The 21,175-nt window shown below is 55.8% G+C and overlaps 1 protein-coding gene and 1 long non-coding RNA gene across 4 annotated transcripts in view; one reads left to right on the forward strand and one right to left on the reverse strand.

Moving 5' to 3' along the window:
- Nucleotides 1-3,927, forward strand: part of LOC103673864 — a 4,886-nt gene extending 959 nt beyond the window's left edge. Inside the window, exons 1-3 of one of the 3 annotated variants that reach the window (XR_571514.2) lie at nt 1-16; nt 2,945-3,055; nt 3,157-3,927. This is a non-coding gene — a long non-coding RNA (uncharacterized LOC103673864). Of the gene's footprint in view, nt 17-2,806; nt 2,868-2,944; nt 3,056-3,156 lie in introns of those variants that run through there. The other 2 variants (XR_005835541.1, XR_005835540.1) reach the window with 2 other exon arrangements.
- Nucleotides 3,928-5,992: 2,065 nt separating this feature from the next.
- LOC103673863 (tubulin beta-3 chain) lies at nt 5,993-20,112 on the reverse strand. The gene is made up of 7 exons (XM_040633074.1): nt 17,839-20,112; nt 17,394-17,552; nt 14,787-14,869; nt 14,555-14,697; nt 8,753-8,861; nt 8,136-8,246; nt 5,993-7,395 (listed from the first exon to the last, which is right to left on the reverse strand). Exons 1-7 carry the CDS (start codon nt 18,786-18,788, stop codon nt 6,320-6,322), a joined length of 2,631 nt encoding a protein of 876 aa, XP_040489008.1. The 5' UTR covers nt 18,789-20,112; the 3' UTR covers nt 5,993-6,319.
- Nucleotides 20,113-21,175: the final 1,063 nt, after the last annotated feature.

Raw genomic sequence — 21,175 nt, forward strand, 5'->3', positions numbered from 1 at the left:
GTCAGCTCCCTGTTCGGTGGGTAGCCTGCTTCTCCCTCTGCCTGCTGCTCCCACTGCTTGTGCTCTCTCTCTCTCTCTCTCAAGTAAAATAAATAAAATCTTTAAAAGAAAGAAAGAAAGAAAGAAAGAAAGAAAGAAAGAAAGAAAGAAAGAAAGAAAGAAAGAAAGAAAGAAAGAAAGAAAAGAAAGGAGAAAAAATGGTGGTATTTAATTTCTTCTTAAAAAGCCCAGTGGGTGGGGGGGGAGGGAACAAAGAATCACTGTGCAGACAGCAGCTGCTGGTGCTCACCTGCACGACCCTATGTGGTGTTCACAGCTGGTGAGGAAGGGACGTGCTGTCATTCTATCCCATCCTACAGAGGAGGAAACTGAGGCACAGTCAGGTTAGGGGAAGGATCGGCAGAGGATGGGTTGGGGGACATTGGAGAAGAATGTGTCTGAAGTAGCTGGTATTATTACTGCTTTCCAGGTGTGGTATGCCCCTGCTTTGTTTCTCTCCATATTCCTCATCACTGCTTGATGCTCTCTGTCTCATAAAATTTTACTCGTTGTCTGTCTCCACCATCACCCCTCCCCCTACCAGAAACCAAGGGCTACAGGTAGGACTTTTGTTCCCTTTCTTCATTGCTTCTTGGCTAGAACAGTGCCTGAACAAAGGTGGTGCTTAGTTACAAGGACTGAGGAAGGGATAAGTACCAGCCTTGAGATGAAGAAGGTTTCACCTGGCAGGTGGCCCACTCCCCAAATGTGCGTTAGCACCAACTGTTGAACTGAGTCAGTATCTGCTGCCCTTGGACTGTGACACAGTGGTGAGAAGACAAGGTCCCAGCACTCAAGGAGCCAGACAGATAATATGCAAAGATGCGAGTTAATAAGAGATGTGATGAGCACCAAGAAAGAAATAAACAGAGTGACAAGGTAATGGACAAGGTCAGGGGAGGAGGACACCATGCTCAGGCTAAGACCCAAAGGGTAAGAAGGTGAGAGGCACAGAAGAGCTGTGGGAAAGCATCCAGAGAGAAACCACAAGCGCAAAGCCCTTGAGGAACTGAAAGAGGCCAGCGTGCCCGTAGAATAGAAAGCAGGCCAGTGTGGCTAGAGTTTGGTAAAAGTGGAAGGCCAGTAAGAGGTGAAGTGAGAGGCAAAGCTGCAGTATTTGTAAACACATTGGCTTTGATTTGTGCCAAGATAGGAGCCATTGGAAGCTTTATTGAAGCCTAACGGACATACAATAAACTGCACATGTGTAGTGTGCAATGTGCTGTTTTGACATAAGTGCACACCTGTGAAACTGTGACTAAGATAGCCAACCTACCTGTCATCGTCAGGTGTTTCCCGTGCCCTTTTGCAGTCCTCCCTCCCTGTCCCCGCCTCTGTCCCCAGGCAACCACGGATCTGTTGTTTTTTTTTTTTTTTAAGATTTTATTTATTTATTCGACAGGATAGAGACAGCCAGCGAGAGAGGGAACACAAGCAGGGGGAGTGGGAGAGGAAGAAGCAGGCTCATAGCGGAGGAGCCTGATGTGGGGCTCGATCCCATAACGCCGGGATCACGCCCTGAGCCGAAGGCAGACGCTTAACCACTGTGCCACCCAGGCGTCCCCAGATCTGTTTTTGATCACTGTGTTGCATTGCATTCCAGAATTTTATAGAGATGGGATCTTATCGTGTGTACTCTTCTTTTGTCTGGCTTCTTTTACTCAGAATAATACTTTGAGACGCTTCCAATTTGTAGCAGGTGTCAGGGGTCAGCTTATTCTCACCGCTGAGTAGGATTCCGTGGTGTGGATGGACCACAGCTGGTTTATCCATTCACCTGTTATGAACATATTTGCTGTTTTCAGTGTTTGCTATTACAAAGAAAGCTGCTATAAACATTTGTGTATAATTCTGTGTGGAAATATGCTTTAATTTCTCCTTGGTAAATACTTGCGAGTGAAATGGCTGGGTTATATGGTAAGTGCATGTTTAACTTTCTAGGAATCTGTAAAACTTTCTCCCATAGTGGTTGTGATGTTTCACATTCCTACTGGTGTCAACAATCCGGTCCCTCCACGTCCTCACAAACATTGGATGTCATCAGTCAGTCTCTCCACTGGAGGATTCTGAGCAGAGTACTGGCATTATTTTCTTTAATTTTCAATTTTATTTGATTGTGGTAAGCACACTTCACATGAGATCTACACTCTTAACAGATTTTTAAGTATGCCATGTAGCATTGCTAACTATAGGCGCGATTTGTGTAGCAGGTCTCTAGAACTCACTCATCTTGCGTAAGTAAAACCGTTACAGTTGACTAGTGGTTCCTCCCTTCCCCCCACCCCTGGAAACCACCACGCCGCTTTGCTTCTATGAGTGTGACTATTTTGGATAACTCACATGAGTAGTGTTCTGCAGTGTTTGTCTTTCTGAGTCTAGCTTATTTCGTTACCATAACGTACTCTAGGTTCATCCATGTTGTTGCATATTGTGGGACTTCCTTCTTTCGTAAGGCTGATAGTATCCCACTCTATATACCAAATATTCTTTATCCATTCATCTGTCAACAAACATTTGGTTTGTTTCCATATCTTGGCTATTGTGAATAGTGCTGCAAGGAACATGGGAGTGCTAATATCTCTTTGAGATTGTGATGTCAGTTATTTTATTTTTTATTATTATTTTTTAAGATTTTATTTGTTTATTTGACAGAAAGAGAGCACAAGCAGGGGGAGCAGCAGGCAGAGGAAGAGGGAGAAGCAGGCTCTGCGCTGAGCTGGGAACCTGACGTGGGGCTCAATCCCATGACCCTGAGATCATGACCTGAGCCAAAGGCAGACTCTTAACTGATTGAGCCACCCAGGCACCCCTGATGTCAATTATTTTAGGTAGAAGGGGGGATTGTTGAATCATATGATAGCTCTATTTTTAATTTTTTGAGTAACGTCCATACTGTTCTCCACAGTGACTGCACCATTTCTCATTCCCATAAACGATGTGCAAATGTTCCAGCTTTCTCCACATCATTACCAACATTTGTTGTCTTTTGTTTTTCTGATAACAGCCATCCTAACAGGTACGAAATGGTGTTTCATTGTGGTTTTGATTTGCATTTCCCCTGATGATGAGTAACATTGAGCATCTTTTTTAAAAGTGTGTTTGTTTTCTTTGTTTTAGTAATCTCTACTCCCAGAGTGGGGCTCAAACTCAAAACCCCAAGAGGTGGTGGAATGGTGACGATTCAGCCCCCAACCTCGTCCATTCAAACTGTCGCCCTACCACTGGCAGCTGGACACCCTGGGGCAGTTTCATTTGTCTCTTGCCTCAGTTTCTTCATCTGTAAGCACCTGCTTCCTAGGGTCACATAAGGACCAGGCAAGTGGGTGAAGAGCTCGAGACCACCTGGCCCCCAGAAAAGGCCAGCTGCAGGGCTGCTGGGGGCCCTAGCCTAGGGTTACTGGATTTAGCAACAGACACATAATTGCTTACTATAATCATGCCCCCAAGTGGGGCATGATTTGTCCTTTATCTGAACTTCCAATTTCACTGGACACCCTGTCTTTGCTCTGGCAGCCCTACCCGAGGATGAAGTCATTTCTGAGCCCCTGAGCACTGCTTGCAGGGGACCAGGCAGAGGGTCAGGAAGGGGTGAGGCCTCTCCCTTATGAAGGCTGGGAGTATGCCCAGGTCTGGACACCCCTGGCCCTTCATCTAGGCTGGAATGGACAGATGATGGAATGGACAGATGATGGCAGCCAATGAAGGGGCTGTCCTGAACAACAGCCAAAAGAGTTGTCCACACTGGGTGGTGCTGGGCCAACTGGAGCCCTGTGAAGAGGTTCAAACAAGACTGAGCAGCCACTGAACCGGCCTCTCCTATACCCTCATGCCCATGCGTCTCTGCAAACAAATTCCCCTTATGAATAATAACAGATACATCTAAGAGCACACATTTATGGCCTTTATTATGGGTCACATGCTGTTCTAGCCACTCCCATGTGTATTTCTATTTCCAGTTAATGCATAACAAACCACTCTGAAACTCAGTGGCATAAAGCAGCAGCCCTTTCATTATGCTAAGGGATACTGTGGGTCAGGAACCCATGTAGAGCACAGGGCTGACTTGGGTCTGTCCCTCCAATGTCTGAGATGGAGGGAATGAGGAGAGAAGATACAATGGTGGGAAACAGGACAGACCTAAGTTACTCCTCATAAGAAAGTAAAGCTGGAGGCTCATGGGGAAAAACAGCTGGCAGAGAAGGGGTAGGCTGGGAAGGAAAGCAGGAGGCCCCCTGCTACAGAAGAACTCTGGGGAGCAGCAGAGATGAGCTGGGGGCTGGAGGTGCTGGGATCTCACCCGTTCACTTCCCCACATCCCCACCAACACAGTCCCCAGCAAAATGCACACCACACGTTTGTATTAAGTTGGGTTAAGGGCCTGGGGAGGAGGAAAGAGGGGATTGACCTGACAGCCAACTCCACAAGGGCAGGGTGGTCCAGGGAGACCAGGCTCATCTGCGTTCTGGTGGGTGCCAGTCCTCAAGAGCAAAGTACAGTTTTTGGTTATTTTCAGCCAAATGGAGAGGTGCATAGCCATGGGCCAGACACGTGGCTCTGCCACTTGCCAGCTGACAAATGCACTCACTTTTCTGAGCCTTCGTTTCTTTGCCTGTAAGATGTGTACCTCACAGCATCATTGTGAAGGTTAAGCGAGGTATGTGTCGAGCTCTCAGGAGAAGGCCCAGTAGGACAATGGACCTGGGGCCCAGTAGGAGCGTCTGTGAATGTCCGGGGCCAGACGGACTTTTGTCAACGCTGTGCAGGTGTCTCAACTCTTTTTGGGCCCAGAAGCCTTGAAAACCTGAGCTGTGGGCACCACTCCCCGCCACTGTGTGGGGGACGGCAACCCTGTGAGGCCCTGGTGGATGTAGGGGCCTCTGCTATAATCTAACCCTTCCTTGGTGGTGAGGACCCAGGTGCTACAGCCCAGAGCAGGGCGCAAATTCCCTCTCACCTTGTAGCCTCATCAGTCACAGGCACTGTGGCCCCGCCACTGCCTGTGTGGGGTGGGGGGACACAGCGTTTAAGGTGGGGACCAAGTGTGAGCGGGCACAGAGTGGGCACCCAGAAGCATCGGCTTTTAGAATGGGCTTCTCCACGGCTCAGGGGACTCCAGAGACCCAAAGCCCAGCCTGTGTCAGCGCGAGAGCCCGAGACTTGGACCATTTTGGAGACTTCAGCGTCCTAGTCTACGTCAGGGCCAGTGGTCTCCTTGGCTTTCCTTCTTCTGCACAGATATCTACACAGAAGGGCCAGGTGCCAGGGTGCTGCCTGCACTGAAGCCACTTTGATGTCCCGGGTGGAGCTAGACTTGATGAAAGCCCTGGCTTCGAGGAATGGGGTGCGGGAAGGCTGAATGGAGACAGGTCTGGGCCCCAGTCCAGCTTTACCCACACTAGTGGTGGGCCCCTTCCAGGCACCCATGGTGTCAGACACAGGAATGCCACCAGGGGGCGCATGGGGCCAGCAAACGGCTCCCCACCAGAGTGTGCTGTGGTGTTCGTGGGTGCCAAGGCCACGGCGCACTAACCTCCACCAGCCCTTTCCCAAGGCCCAAGACCCAACTCTCCAACACTCCACCCCTTCCTCAAAGTGTTCAAGGTCCTCCCTTCCCACCCCCATTAGGGTTTCCAACTGTCTGCCAGAGGAAAGCTCTGGAGCGTGAGTCTCTGTGTGGGAGACGAGGGATAGTTCTCAAATCCAGGGTGAGCTGCGCCTGTGGTTCCGGGATGAGGTTTCATCCAGGCACGCCCCATCTCCACGACCCCACTTCCAGAAGCTCCCAGCAGCTGGGCCTTCAGAACCTACAAGCTCTAAGCACAGGCCTTTGTCAGCCACCAGCCTGGGAGACAATGACCCTTTCCCACCCTGGGCCTCCCTGTCTGCCCCTCCACACCCCTTTGGACACAACTTTCCAGAATAAAAAGAAATATCCAGCACCAGGGAGAGATATCTGACAGCAATAAATTTATTAAGTATCCCCCCCCAAAATAGAAACACAAACCAGTAAAAAAAAACAAAAGAAAACAAAACAAACCATAAAACAGGCCTGGAGCTGACAAGAAAGCAGACACAGAAGTGGACCTGACCTATGGTGGGAAGACGGGACTCATGTGGGGTGGGGATGCCGTAAATACTGGAGGACAAACACTCAGGAGCCCTAGGGTGCCGTGACCAGAGCTGGTGGGGACAAGGCTGGGGGTGGTGTCAGTGGCGGCATGGCTCTGGGGGACAGGCCTCTTGGCCACAGCCACAGCTTGGCTCTGCCCCTCCAGCTGCTTCATTTGGGGCCCTGAGCCTCGGACTCCTCCTCATCGTCTTCGTACATCTCGCCCTCCTCCTCGGCCGTGGCGTCCTGGTACTGCTGGTACTCGGACACCAGGTCGTTCATGTTGCTCTCGGCCTCAGTGAACTCCATCTCGTCCATGCCCTCGCCCGTGTACCAGTGCAGGAAGGCCTTGCGCCGGAACATGGCAGTGAACTGCTCCGAGATGCGCTTGAACAGCTCCTGGATGGCCGTGCTATTGCCGATGAAGGTGGAGGACATCTTGAGCCCCCGGGGTGGGATGTCGCACACGGCCACCTTCACGTTGTTGGGGATCCACTCCACGAAGTAGCTGCTGTTCTTGCTCTGGATGGCCAGCATCTGCTCGTCCACCTCCTTCATGGACATGCGCCCGCGGAAGACAGTGGCCACGGTCAGGTAGCGGCCGTGGCGGGGGTCGCAGGCAGCCATCATGTTCTTGGCGTCGAACATCTGCTGGGTGAGCTCAGGCACCGTGAGCGCGCGGTACTGCTGGCTGCCCCTGGCGGTGAGCGGCGCGAAGCCGGGCATGAAGAAGTGCAGGCGGGGGAAGGGCACCATGTTCACGGCCAGCTTGCGCAGGTCAGCATTGAGCTGGCCGGGGAAGCGGAGGGAAGTGGTGACGCCGCTCATGGTGGCCGACACCAGGTGGTTGAGGTCGCCGTAGGTGGGCGTGGCCAGCTTGAGGGTGCGGAAGCAGATGTCGTACAAAGCCTCATTGTCGATGCAGTAGGTCTCGTCCGTGTTCTCCACCAGCTGGTGGATGGACAGCGTGGCATTGTAGGGCTCCACCACCGTGTCCGACACCTTGGGCGAGGGTACCACGCTGAAGGTGTTCATGATGCGGTCAGGGTACTCCTCGCGCACCTTGCTGATGAGCAGTGTGCCCATCCCAGACCCTGTGCCCCCACCGAGAGAGTGGGTCAGCTGGAAGCCCTGCAGGCAGTCGCAATTCTCACACTCCTTCCGCACCACGTCCAGGACAGAGTCCACCAGCTCAGCGCCCTCGGTGTAGTGACCCTTGGCCCAGTTGTTGCCAGCCCCGCTCTGACCTGTGGGGGTAGGGGGGCAGCAGGAAAGGGACACAGACTAGTCAGACCTACGGCGCCTGCCTGAACATGCCATCCACAGAGCAACTGTGGAAGCTCTGTGCCTGTTTCCTCCCTGTGAAGTGGGGTGCCCACACCTTCTCACTCCCTCCATGGCCCTCCACACCAGCCATGCTGCATGCTGGGGACCCCTGTGTTAAGGGCCTGGTGCCCAGTGTTAAGGGCTCTGGACAGGAATTGAGAACCTGGAGTGGCAGGTCCTGCTTTGCCTCCGTAGGGGGGTTCTGCGGGAGTCTATCAGCCCTCCCCTCCAAGTTCTGGCTCGCCATGCGGGAGGTGTAAACTATAACCCCCAGAATTCCTTGCAGCTTGGGGTCTGAATGTGGATTGATATCTGTCAATTGGGGTGCTGAGGTCCAGAAGACAGAAATGGGGTGAGGCACTCTTGATCACAGCAATGCTGCATGTCCGTGAACTTGAGTCCTCTGGAGACTGACTCCTGTCCTGCCAACTCTGTAACAGTCCTATAAGCTCAATTCTCTGTTTCACACATTGTTCTGCTTGCAATACACAAGTGGTTTCTATTCCCTGCCCAGAACCCTTTCTCTAGGCCTCTGTTGCCAAATGCAAAATGTGAAGGTCAGTTCTGTCCTGCTAAGGGGTGACTTTGCCCTGTTGTTTCTGCTGACCTGGATTTGCCTGTGATGGTGTCTGCCTCAGAGTGTGGGACAAGGGAAACTTACCGAAGATGAAGTTGTCAGGCCTGAAAAGATGCCCAAAGGCCCCAGACCGGACGCTGTCCATGGTTCCGGGCTCAAGGTCCACCAGAATGGCCCGAGGCACGTACTTATGAGCTGAGGGGAAAGGGGTGGGTTATGTGGGTCACAGAGGGTCAGGGGCTCCTCCTGCCCTCTGAATCCTGCCCTGGCCTGCCAGAGTCATGGGGTCACCAAAAGCGCTCAGACTGGGGTCAGAGAGGCTGGAACCATGTGTGAAATGGGGACCACGGTCAACACCCCAGATGGCCACGACCACGTACTACATCCCCGTGGACAGGTTAGTATTTCTCCAGTTCACTATGGACATCATGTTACACCAGTGGCTAAGTGGCCCCTGCTCTAGACCCCCCATGGGCTTCCTGAGGAGCCTCCAGGACCCTGCCCAGCCCTGTCCATCCCCTAGACTGCAGGTGTCATGTGAGGGTCACACATATCTGAATCTCACTGGTGGCAGTCCCTAGGGTTCCTCATCTCTGCTTTGTGAGTCTTGGGTAACCCTGCCAAACAACCAATAGGAGGGCGTCAAGGAGCCCTTTCCCCCCTCCCCCCAGACCCAGCGTGGGGGCAGGGTGGGAGCTCACAGGAGGCTTCGTTGTAGTAGACGCTGATGCGCTCCAGCTGCAGGTCTGAGTCCCCCACATAGTTGCCGCTGGGGTCTATGCCATGCTCGTCACTGATGACCTCCCAGAACTGCAGGGGGAAAGAAGGGTCAGCCGGTCCTTACAACCCCCACCAGGCCCTTTCCCTCCCATGGACTCAGCCCTGGGTGTAAAGTTAGGGGCCTGGACTTGAAGCTTGCACTAGCCCTTCTGAGTGACTTCAGAGAAGAGCTCCAAGCTCTGTCGTCTGTCAGAAAATTATCATAGTAAATACGTACATCGACTGTCTGTACGTTCATGGTGCCTGGTGCCCTCAGAGTGGCTCAGGGCTCAACTGACACAGACCCAGGCTCCCCAGACTCTCCTCTGCACTTGCTAACCAGGAGTCTTGGACAGCCCACTCCTCCATGAGGGGTCAGTAATAAACACCCTCTTGGGGCAATTTTCTTTATTCTCTCTTTTCAGATGAAGGAACCAAGGCACAGAGAAGGCAAAGAACTGTCTACAGAGACAGAGTCCAGGATTCACATGCCCTTTCGTGTCCTGGCAAAGATGTCCAGAGACAGGGCCTGGCAGGGTCCCATATCTCATCAGCCTCAGCCAATGAGAACCACAGGGGCCCTGGGTAGGGCATGACTCGCCTGATTCACCCAGCCTGTCTGCGAAGAGCTGGCACAGCCCAGACTCCCAGAGTTCGCTCTCTCCACTGCCTACTGTCACCCACCCTACACCTCCCTGGACTGGAACCCATAGCGCTTCTCAAAATCTGCTCCCAGGGCACAAAAGCACGGAGCAGGGTCTACATTCAGGAGCTGGACCACCTCTTCCTATCTGTGTGACCCTGGGCAGGTCCTGAAGATTCTCTGTGCCTCAGGGTCCTCATCTGTTCATTGGCCTGATGGTGAAAGCAAGTCTCTGTGGGAATAAAGCGAGTTAATCGTGTGAAGCATGTGAATGCGTGCATGTGTGTCAGCACACGAAGACACATCCCCTGGGTGAAGGGAAGGCTGCACAGAGCTTGGCCCGCACCCCAACGACATTTCCAAGCTGCGCGGAGCACAGTGGGCCCATGCCGGGAGGATCATTAGTCAAACGCAGTGTGACTTCCCAGTGCCCCAACCCTTTGCTCCTCAGGGCTGGAGTGATTTTCAGAAGATGAATGGTATGAAGGCCTCGAGAAATAACAAGCCTCTACATGTCAGTCATGTGCTGGTAAAAAGACAGCTCAGTGAAGAAAGCAGTTAGAACCCAGGTTGCACATATTTATAGAGATGTCTCTAACAGAGGTATCTGCTCCAGGGACCTGGGCCTGGGAATGTGGGTCTGGGCTGGGGGAAAGGTCTTTTCACTGTTTACCCTTTGGCTCTTTTGGAATTGTCACATGTTAATTTCTAAACAACAACAAAAGATTAGTTAGAAAATATTTTTTAAAACTCTGATAATTAGGGGCACCTGGGTGGCTCAGTCCGTGAAGCGTCTGCCTTTGGCTCAGGTCATGATCCCGGGGTCCTGGGTTCAAGTCCCACATTGGGCTCCCTGCTCAGCGGGGAGCCTGCTTCTCCCTCTGTGTCTGACCTTCCCCCCTGCTGGTGCTCTCGCTTGCTCTGTCTCTCTCAAATGAATAAATAAGAAATATTTTTTAAAAATAAATAAAAGATTGAAACTCTGATCATTACGAACAGTGTTATCATTATTATAAAATGCATAGAAAAGTCTTGTCAGTGCACCCAGAGAGGCTGTTACCAGAGGTCATCACTCAGAGAGGGTAGGGGCTGGATTTGCTCCCTGTTTTGTCATTGTTAACTGTTCTTTTTACACTGTGGGTGTTAATTTTGTATTTAGAAAAAATAAACACAAGGAAATGTCACTGAGGCATTCAGGGCCTGATCAGAACTTCCTACCACTGCTTGGGTCTCCATGGCCTCCTCGGCCCAAGGCCTGCATTAAAGTGGGAGCCAGGGGCTTGGTCCCCAGAGCTCTGAGACACCCCAGCCCCTGCAGAGGAGTGAAGAGCTGGAGACAGCAAGTGTGGGGCCAGGACAGATGGAGTCAGTCACCCTGCCATCAACACATCTACAGAGAGTTACTGAAAATGCATCTCTGGAAAGCATGGTCCTCCAGGAGGTAATGGACCAGATCCCAGTACCAGTCCGTGTGTGCCACTGACTCCCTCACTTGGGACCTCAGTTTTCTCATCTGTAAAGTGGACACAATTATAGTACCCACATTAAGGGGTTAGCACAAGGCCTGATGCATTCAGCAAATGGTGGCTTCATTGAGTTAAAATAGTAGATGCTATTTTAAATCTCTAACCCATATGCACAGATAACAAATAAAAATAAAGGTTTTAAAATATCAATATACTTTGGGATACCGTGAAGCAGTAAAACGTCATCACTGACACGAGCACATCCCCGAGACACATCCTTGAGGACAAAGCACATTGCATGATGATGTATAGAGTGAAAAGGGAACCTCAGAAGATGTTACATTTTTCTACAAAGATATATATAGGTGCACATGCAGAGGAAACAGGCTGGAAGAATGGAAAACAAAATTATTCCCCCAGGAGAGCAGGACCTCGGGGCATGAGGTGGCTAAATGGGCACTTTGGCCTTATCTGCACTGTTTCAACTTTTTAGAAGAATATATTAATAATTGCTTTTGTAGTTAAAACTAATAAAAATGTGATTTAAAATAAGTATCTTATCAGTAAAATATATTATGTAGTATTTAATCAATAATAAAATACAATTTTGTAAACTAAATAAGGAATAATTGTGACCATCACTACAGTTGAGAAAACTGCCAGGTGGCGCGTGGACCCCAGGGTCCTGGCCAAGGCTCCTACTTCAGACTTCAGACCCCCGCGCCCTCGGCGCTGTCCGTGGTGCTGATCTCTGGCCGCGTCCCCGCTCCGGGGCCCGGGAGGCGTCGGCCAAGGCAAGTGGGGGCCAGCGGCTCCGCGGAGGGAGGGACTGCCGACTCCTAGGCGTTAAAACCTTTCAGGACCTCGAAGCCTCTCCCCACCCCAAGCACAGCGAGCGCTACAGTGACCCATGTAGGAGGCGGGTTCAAGGAAACCAGGAAATCCCTCCCCCCATTGGCGGTCAGGGCCAGGGCCCGCCCCTCTGAGGCTCCGCCCAGCGGCCGAGGGAAAGGGGCGCAGACAAAGGCTGCTGAATGGCCCTGCACCCCAGAGGCGAAGGATGAGGTCCCGGATTCATCCGCCTGTTGTGTGGCGGCTGTGGGAGGGGGAGCGTCCCCGCCCATCCTAACGGATCCGTGCAGACCTAGACTCAAACCCCTGCCCTGTCCCTCCTGGGCGGTGCCTCAACTTCCCGGAGCGACCCCGGGGGAAGGACGATCTCGTATCTCACCGCATCTCTGTGAGGTGGTGTTCCTGAACACGGGGCCCAGCGCTCAATACGCAGCGATCTTTGTCCCGAGTGTACTGCCGTCAAGCTACCGCTCAGGAGAGGTGTGTCTCTCCTGGCCCCAATCGCCCTGACCTCTCTCCATCCCCCACAGCCAGGCCCATTGCTAGAGCAGGGGTGGGGCCGAGCCAGGCACCTCTCCAGGGCGGGCAAGCAGGACAGCAGCCGCCCTTGCCCACCCGTCAGCTGCTGCTGGTGATGGGAAGGAAAAGTTTGCTCACTCCCCTTGCCAAGGAGCCCACAGCCACGATGGGATCAGGAAACAGAAATGGCCAATGACCTGCCTGTCCACAGGGCAAATGGCAGCATCCTCTGGGCCCTCAAATTACCTACCTGGGGCCTGGCCCCGGGGGCTTGAGCCCTTTCTTTGAGTTTGGTCTCTGGAGACTTTCGAGGACAAGCAGGCCAGAAGGGAACTGCTCAACTGCTGTCATGGGTCACCAAAAAAGGCAGAGGTGGAAAAGAAAGAAACAATTCCTCTCCCCACAAAATCCACCTTTCTCTGGTTTGATCAGATACTAATTTTTAAAACAACATAAAGTAAGAAAATCAACCCAAAAGGAATAAAAAATAATGGGCAAACCCAGGAGGCCACATCTCTAAGAAGCAGGAAAAAAATCTCAGCCAAGGACACTTGTCCAGCACTCAGGTTACTGGCTCTGCCTTCCTCCCTCCCCCTCCTGCCACACCCCCCCCCTCCAACCCCAGCTATAGCCAGGGTGTGGACCTGCCTTTGCTTGATAAGTGTCTGTCCCAGCCATAGAGGGGAGGGGTGCATAACCAGATCACCACTCCCCTAGGCTCAGGCAGAACTCAGGGCTGCCCTCCCTCCCCCCAGTGACCCCTGACCCTCTGAGGAGCAGATGTTCAGGGCAGGCCTGGCCCCTGTGACCACATTAATGAGCCCTCCGCCCCTCCCACCTGGCCAGGGCAGCTGTCAGTGACTGCCCCAGGAGCCCTGATTTGATTTGCGGCCACCATCCCCCAGGCCTCCCCCTCTCCCAGCTCCTTCCTGGGGCAGGCACAGCTGTTTCTTCGGGTGATTAGGGAGTCTCCCTGGTACCACCCCTCCGCCCCATCCAAGTCGCCTCCACCCTAGAGAAGAAGTTGCAATTTACATGTCAGCCACGAGGCTGCCCCAGCCCTGTTGTAATTAGCTTTTTGTTCTTGCCTGGTTTCCATGGCAACAGCCTCCAGAGGAACCCCTTCCTAGGCCCCTTCCCCTCCAAGACCGGTCTCCTCCCACTGCCTCCTTTGGGAAACCCGCCTTGCTCCACTCCCACCCTGGGTCCCTGGCCTTGGTCCTGACAAAGCCACCCCCCACCCCCACCCAGTTCCCCTGTTTTGTTCTGTGGGGTGCCCCAGTGGATAGCAGGCCCCACCCACCTAGCCTGAGTCCTGGGCTGGACGTCTGCTGGGATTGAGAGCCAGGGGGGCAGGGGTAGCATGGCTCTGTCTCGCACTTGCTGTGTGACCTTGGGCAAGGGACAGTCTCCCTGGACTTGGGGATGTGACACCTGTCTCCTAGGTTCCAGTGGGGATTATACCACCTCCTCTTCCCCTTAGTCCCAACATCTTCGAGGTGACTAACAATGGAGGGGAGGGGCCCGGTGGTGATGCAGCTCTCCATCCCAGGAGATGGGCTTTGTTCCTACGTTCCACCCCCAGACTCCACAGTCCCTGGGTGGGTGCTGTCCAAACCCACGGGAGGTTTGCCCGGGCTGGGCGGAGCTGAGGGAGAGTCCGGTCCTGGACCAAGGTCACCCCGAGTCTGGGCCCAACCCCTCCCCCAACAAAAGAATAGGGTGGGGTCAGGAAGCTGAGGGTGGTAACAGAGAGGTTGGGGGCATGGGGGTGGCTATGGACGCTTGCGGACCGCCTGTTCCTGGGGGAAGTGGGAGCAGGGCAGACAGAATCATTTCGGCTTTGAAGGGAACGCCCCACCCAAACCTGCCCACCCCACCCATCTCGCTCAGGGCTGAGTTGCGACCCCAAAGAAGAGGACCACGCCCAGACAGTCCCCGCAGCTGCAGCCGTTGTGGATGGAGCCCAGCCGCCGACTTGCGGGGCGCTCCCGCACGCCTGAGGTAACCCGGCAGGGACAGAGAAGACGGTGTGGACGTGGCAGGGCAGGGATCCCGGTGCCCCCGCCGCCCGGCGCGGGGCCCGGCTCGTCCCTTTGTTCCTGGCTTCGCAGCGGCAAGTGCGGCTCGGGGTGCGGCGCCTCCCTGCTTCCCTCCCTCCGGGGCCCGGCTCTGGGTGGGGAGGCGGGTTGCGCGCCGGTGTCAGGGCCCGGAGCCTGGGCCGGGGGCGGGGGTGGGGGTGGGGGGGCGGCGCGCGTCCTCACCTTGGCCCCGATCTGGTTGCCGCACTGGCCGGCCTGGATGTGCACGATCTCCCTCATGCTCGGTGCGTGTGGCGGGCGGCTGCGGGACACGCGCGTACGGGCCGGGGCTGGCTGCGGAGGGTCGGCCGCCCCCGCCGGCCGCTCTTATAGGCTGGGCCCCGCCCGCAGCGCCCGGCCTGGCGTCACCGCGCGCGGCCAATCAGCGGACGCCGCCGCAGAATGCAGCACCGGCCCTGCAGCATCAGCACCGCGCATCCCCGCTCCGCCGCGCGATGCGGCGCTCCTCCCGCCGCCTCCTCCCGCCGCCACCAGGGTCTGGGGGGTCCGCGGGGAGGGGGGCGGGAGTCTGGGGGCCCCGCACACTGAAGGGAGGGGCTGGCGAGCTCCAGGGAGGACAATAGAAGCCCCTCTTGGCTCTCGGACCCCGCCCAGGCTGCCCTCTCGGGTCCCACCTCTGCGGCAGCCCCACCCCACGGCTTTGCAAGGACAGTCTTTCTTCTCCACACCCATTCAGGGACCAACCCCATGTTCCCACCCCAAAGACCGAGATGGACGCCTCTTAGCTCCCTGTCTTGTGGCATGAAGGGACAAACAAGGCACTCTGAGCTTTGCTGGATCCCTTAGGGGTGGGGGAGGCAGGAAAAGGCTGCAGCAGGCATTGAAACCTCCAGAAGAAAGCATGCGGCAGGGCTCAGAAACGCCTAGTCAGAAGGGCGGCGGGTTACAATGGCAGCTCTGAGCTGCGCGGTCCTTCTCTGCAGTGGGGCATACCACCCACCCCTCCTCCCTCAGGACCTGGTACATGGGGATGTACCTTGCCAGGCACAGTGCCTGGTACGCAGCCGCTGCTCAATGAATACTGGTGTCAGGAATTACTGAAAGGACACAAGCCAGGAGAGGGACTGACAGGGTGGGGGAATGGTAGGCAGTGATTTCTGTCTGACTCACGTCCTGGTGTCACCTGGACTCTTGGTCCAAGTGAGGCCAACACACCATGGTGGTAAGGGCTATGTAGTGAGACAGTGTGTGCGTAAAGCAGAGATGGGGGATTCTTGGGGGGAAATGGGGAAAGAGGGTCCCCTGGGAAGAAGAGAAAGGAGGGTATCAAGTTGACATGCAGTATAGACATTATATTACACATACATAATACCGCTGGCTTAATATTCTACTGGGATCAGACATTGTAGTGAAACCACGTTATAACAAAGTCCTTCTGATATTTCAGGTCCCACGAACAGCCGGCTGAACAGGCCTGTCTAGGCTGCGCTCAGGAGTGCATTGACAGGGTGTGGCTGTGCATAAGCCCCTCTTTCCCCCCACCCTGAAGCTCTTCAGTTTGGCTAGTCTAGAAGTGGGTCTTTTGTTCTCAAGAGACACCCCTCCCCCACAATGTGTCCATGATGTGGCTTTCTGTGGTTGGCTTCCGGCTGCCTGGGGCCCCTCCCTGTCCCCCGTTCAGGGGGTCCTTGGTGAGCATTTGGCTCTTCCCCAGAGCTGGCTGCACCTCCCTGTCTGAGCAAAGGAAGCAGCTTTGCAGCATTCTGTCGGCCAAGACCCGTTATCCACATGCCCTGCCTCCCTGCGTGATGGCGTTGGGCCAGGTCAGCTCTCCCTCCATCCCCAGAGGGCTCTGGTGCCAGGTTCAAGGCTGACTCACCGTCCTGTCTCCCAGGAAAGGCTGGCCCTGCCGGGAACCAGCTCCTGGCCTTGAGGCCAGCAGTCTGGGCTGAAGCTGCCAGCATGGGTGGGGACTGGCAGGGCAGAGTTGGGGGTGGCTGGCCAGTGGCTGCCGAAGACTTTAGACATTACTAGACCTGCCTTCAAACTGGCTGGTACCATCACCCTTGCTACCGCCAAACCTGTATCAGGAAGGGGGTCGACTGCACGCTCAGTATCTGTGGAGGAAACCAGGTGGGCTCTTCAGTGAGAAACCCAGGTTTGCAACAGAGGGAGGACCCAAGGGCTTCCAGCACCAGGCAGCAGGGCTCACCCCAGATGTGTACTCCTTTGCTGCTGGACTTGGACAGTCCCTGGACACCCTCACTCCATTCTGGGAGGCCTTGCCTCAAATACTTCCTACGAGGGCAGTCCTGGGGGAGAGCAGACCCCAACCCCCAGCACACTCTGTGCTGTGGGCAGACATGGAGGAGGGGCAGCATGACTGGGCTGCGACAGGGATGTGCTCAGGCTGAGGTCACATATGGGTCATGGTGGTCCTGCTTCTGCTGCAGCTGAGAGCAGCCTGGACGGTGCTGAGTCGGGTCCCCATGGAGGCGACTGGGGTGGGGCAGCTGCTGTTTCTCACTGTAGTTGCTCTGAGCTGGGGTTTACACCATGAAGAGAAAGCTACGACACAGGCCCCGAGCGGGTGTGATCGGGGCCCCCACACTCTCCCCTTGGACAGTGCCTCAGGCACTCTGGGTCCTTTGGGGCTGTGGCTACTTCACCTGGGCGGGCCAGCCATGGTTTCTGGCTGGTTTCTGGGATTCGCTTCTCCCTGTCCATCACCCTCAACCCCACCCTTGCCCCTCCCCCTTCCTCCTCCCTCCAGCTTCAAGCCATTTCCGGAAGGAGGTGAGGCGGGTGGCGATGAGTCCGCACCAAGCACAGCATTTATTAATAGACGGCTTCCCAGCCCTGAGACCCTGGACACTGGCCCCTGGTTCAGGCTGGCAGCCTCTGCCCTGGCCTGTGCAGGCGCTGGCCGGCCCTGTCTGCCGGGTATGTGCGGCACACGTGGATGGGCCCCCAGCTCTCTGGTCACCACCAAGCCTTAGATCAGCCGCCCTCCATGGCAGCTCCTGTAGATGTGGTCCCTCTGCCTCAAACAGGAGCTCACCGCTTTCGGAAGCAGTCGTGGGGGGCCAGGCCTTGCTGGTCACAAAGCCCCTTTTCTTGGGGCCCTCCTGGGGAGCAGAACTTGTCACGCTCCCCACACTGAGACTCCAGGCACAGATCCCCAGACCCGGCAGCAAAGGTGGGTGTGTGCAGAGCTTGCCTGGTCCCTGGGTGGAGGTGGAGCTCTCCAGGAGTGGGCAGAGACGGAAGCCCGGGACCTGCCTCTGCTGCCTGTGGCCCCACCGTCTCCCCAGCCTCCTCCATGCTCCGCGGCAATCCTGGAGATTGGTGCTTCTTCCTTTCTCCGGCCTCAGAAGGTCCATGCATCCACACCTCCAAATCATCTCGTCTGTCCTTCTTGGCAAGTGACTGTCCCGGTCACATAGGCCACATGATATCACCACCTCCCTCTGCCCAGCACCATGGCCTCAAGCCTGCGGCCTCACCAGGAGCACAGCGCTACCTCTTGGAGCGTCTTTCGGAGCTCCTGGCTGCGGAAGGCGTAGATGAGGGGGTCAACGATGGAGTTGCAGATGATGAGGGTGAGGAAGAGCTTGAAGTTCTTGAAGACGCAGCCACAGGTGGGGTGTTGAGGGCAGAGGACCATGAGCGAGAGGTGCAGGAAGAAGGGGCCCCAGCAGAGAAAGAAAATGCCCAGCAGGGTGGTGAGCGTGGCGGCGCCCTTGAGGCCAAAGCCCTGGTGGGCAGGGCGCTGCCCCTTATGGAGACGGGCAATGCCTCGGGCGTGCTGGCAGGCCCGGGCAAGCATGTGGACATACAGCACAGCCATGAGCACCAGCATGGCTACAAAGAAGCTGACAAGACAAAGCAGGACGGCTGTGTGATTGTAGTAGGCAATGAAGAGTGTGCTGGACAGGACGCTAGCCACCCAGATAGCGGAGATGGCCCACCACGCCCGGGGCAGTGTCACAATGCTATGGTATCGCAGCGCGTAGAAGATGGAGATGTAGCGGTCCACGGCAATGGCGCCCAGGAAGCAGAGGCTGGACACCATGGCGCCACAGATGAGTATGTCAATGATGTCGTCCAGCTGCTGCACCACGGCGGCCCGGGTGGCCATGGCACCTGCCTCTAGCAGCAGCATGACCGTCGTCTCCAGCACGTTGCTCACGCTCACCAGCAGGTCGGACACAGCCAGGCAACAGATGAAGTAATACATGGGCGAGTGCAGGTTGCGGTTCTTGGCGATGGCGGCCACCACCAGCACGTTCTCCACCACACTCACCAGCCCCAGGCCGAGGAAGAGCCCGTCAGGAATGGACACCTCCAGGCACCGGGGCCCTGTCTGGTTGGCAGGCAGCCTGAGGTGAGGGGTGGCTGGAGGGGTGGAGTTGAGGGAGCCCAGCAGCCTCCTCTGGGCGCCCTGTATAGACATAGTCCCAGCAGGGAGCAGGAAGGGACCCTCACTCTCAGGCCTCCCGCTCAGCTCATGGTGCCACCAGCGGGGCTCGTGTCCCCCAGGACCACCCTCACGTTCACCCTCTCCCTGTCTGTACCGATGTCAGCTCGGCAGAAGAGACCGCAGCTTCCCACCAGAGTGGTCGCTTCCCAGCCAGGACCCCAAGCTCCCTTGCACCAACCCCCTAGTCTCTGCGAACCCCAGGCCCTCAGCCCACCTCCCCACCTCTTCTGTGGAGGTGCCGTTGCTCAGGTCCCGACATACATCTTTATGCTGCTTGCTGGCTCATGGCTGGCCAGGCCTCCTCCTTCTCCAGGCTGGGGTGGGCTGAAGTCCCAGAAAGAATGAAGCCTTTCTCCACATCTTTAAAGTCCCCAGAGCCCCTCCTCCTGAGGGTGGCCACATGATGGGCATGCACCCTGGACACACAATCAGAGAGCACCCACGCACAGTACCCCGGCCGGTCTTCCTCCAGGCAGCACAAATGGCAGCCAGGCTCCAAGGACACCTGACTCGGGCTCAGCTGGACGTCTCCCGTCTCACCTGTGCTCAGCCAACCAGTGCTCCCAGCCTGGCTCCTCTCCCTGTGCCTGCCGACGTGGGGGCCTCCTCTACAGCTGCTCCAGGCCCCCTGCAAACACCACCTCTTCCTCGGAGCCATCGCTGATCTCTGGCCACCCACCTGATGCCACTCTGCCACTCGTTGGCTGTTGACCATCCACCCCCAGCCTGAACCCCTAATTCCCTACCCCATGGTAGATGCTAAGGGCAACCCCTGCCCCCCAGGACACCCGCCCCCTTCACGGAGCCCTGTGGAAGGGCATCTGAGTCACACCAGGCTCTTGGTCAGCCTCACCCTCCTGTCGGGGGAGGGGCAGGGACAGAGCTGCCAGCCCTGGCCTGACAGCCCCCACTTCCTCTGCAGAGAAACCACTTCAAGGGCAGACCTCTGTCTCCAGCCACATGGTGCATGGCCAAGACTTGGCCTGCGGGGCCGTGCTCTTTCTCACTGAAGACTGAAGTTCCTCCTCTACAGAGCAGAGCGGGGAGGGGGGACAGAACGGTCTGTGGACAGGGAGCAACTTGAAGCAACAGGACAGGTCAGGGCCTTGTTCAGTGGTGGCTGGGAGGAGGCTGAGAGGGAGGTCTCCGTGTTATCTGTGACATTCCTGTGCAAGCCCACTTTCTCTCCCCCAGCCGAGTGCCAGGAGGCCCACAGGTCATCACACATTCGTGCCCACTTGCAAGTATTGATTTCCCTTACATCGCCAACACCCAACTGACAACGCTGTGCCCCTTTGTGCTTTCTATGGAAGTGCATCACACATGAAAGTACACGACTTGTAAATACGTAGGTTCAGGGATGCCCCAACCTCAACAAAGCCAGGAAAGTAGCACCCAGACCAATCAAGAAAACATTAATTGCCCCGGAACAGCGAGGGTGTCTGCCTACCCTGGAGCCACTCCCTGACACCCTGGTGACCGTGTGTCGCTGTCTTTAATGTACAGACACCACTGGGCATCTCCTGTCTGTCACAAACAGTACCTGCTGGGTATTCCTGTCCCATCTTTTGGCAGACATAGGCCACGTGTTTGTACATGGCGACACGTGGGAGTGGACCTGTTGGCCTGTTGCTGGCAGGGCACGAGGACCCGCCTCCCCACGTAGAACATGAGAAGACACCCCACACCCCACAGGCACGGGGCACAGGATGGGCCCACACACCAAGCTCCCTGCCCTGGGTGGACTTCACAACTCCCATTCGCTCCTCCTGATGGAGAACCCTAAAGGGAGCAGAGGCTCCCAGGACCACGGGGTGGGGCCACGGCCAGTGAGGGTGGTCCCAGCAGCAGTGAGGGGCTGTGCAGGCACCGATGCCCTGAGTCCCAGGACTCACAGTGCAGCTGTCCATCACCAAGGACCACCTTCCTGAGCACCTTCCTCCTCTGGGGGCACCACCTGAGCGTGTGCTGGGGGAGCAGCCTTGCCCCCTGCTTGTGTCAGCACATTGCACGGATGTGTCTCCAGCTCCATAAATGAGGCCTTTGAGATGGGCATGCTTCCCCTCCCCCCCCCCACCCCGCCTGAGACTTCAAAGAGCGTGAGAACTGGACAGCCTCTGGCAGGCAACCAGTCCTCTTCCTGGTGAGGCCTCTGATGTGCCCGTTGGGGACTTCATGGGAGGGAGACTCTCAACTCTGTGATTAGTTATGGTTATGAGGGAAATGTCTACATGACATCACAGATACTCTTACGGCCAATGATATCAACTTGATCTCTAGTGCCCCTGGGAGAAACTGAGGAACGGCCAGGAGACAGGTGCTGGACACAACTGTCCCCTCAGAGCATGTACCAACATGAC

The sequence above is a fragment of the Ursus maritimus genome, unplaced genomic scaffold (genome assembly GCF_017311325.1).
Source record: "Ursus maritimus isolate PB19 unplaced genomic scaffold, ASM1731132v1 scaffold_19, whole genome shotgun sequence".
NCBI classification, from domain to species: domain Eukaryota; kingdom Metazoa; phylum Chordata; class Mammalia; order Carnivora; family Ursidae; genus Ursus; species Ursus maritimus.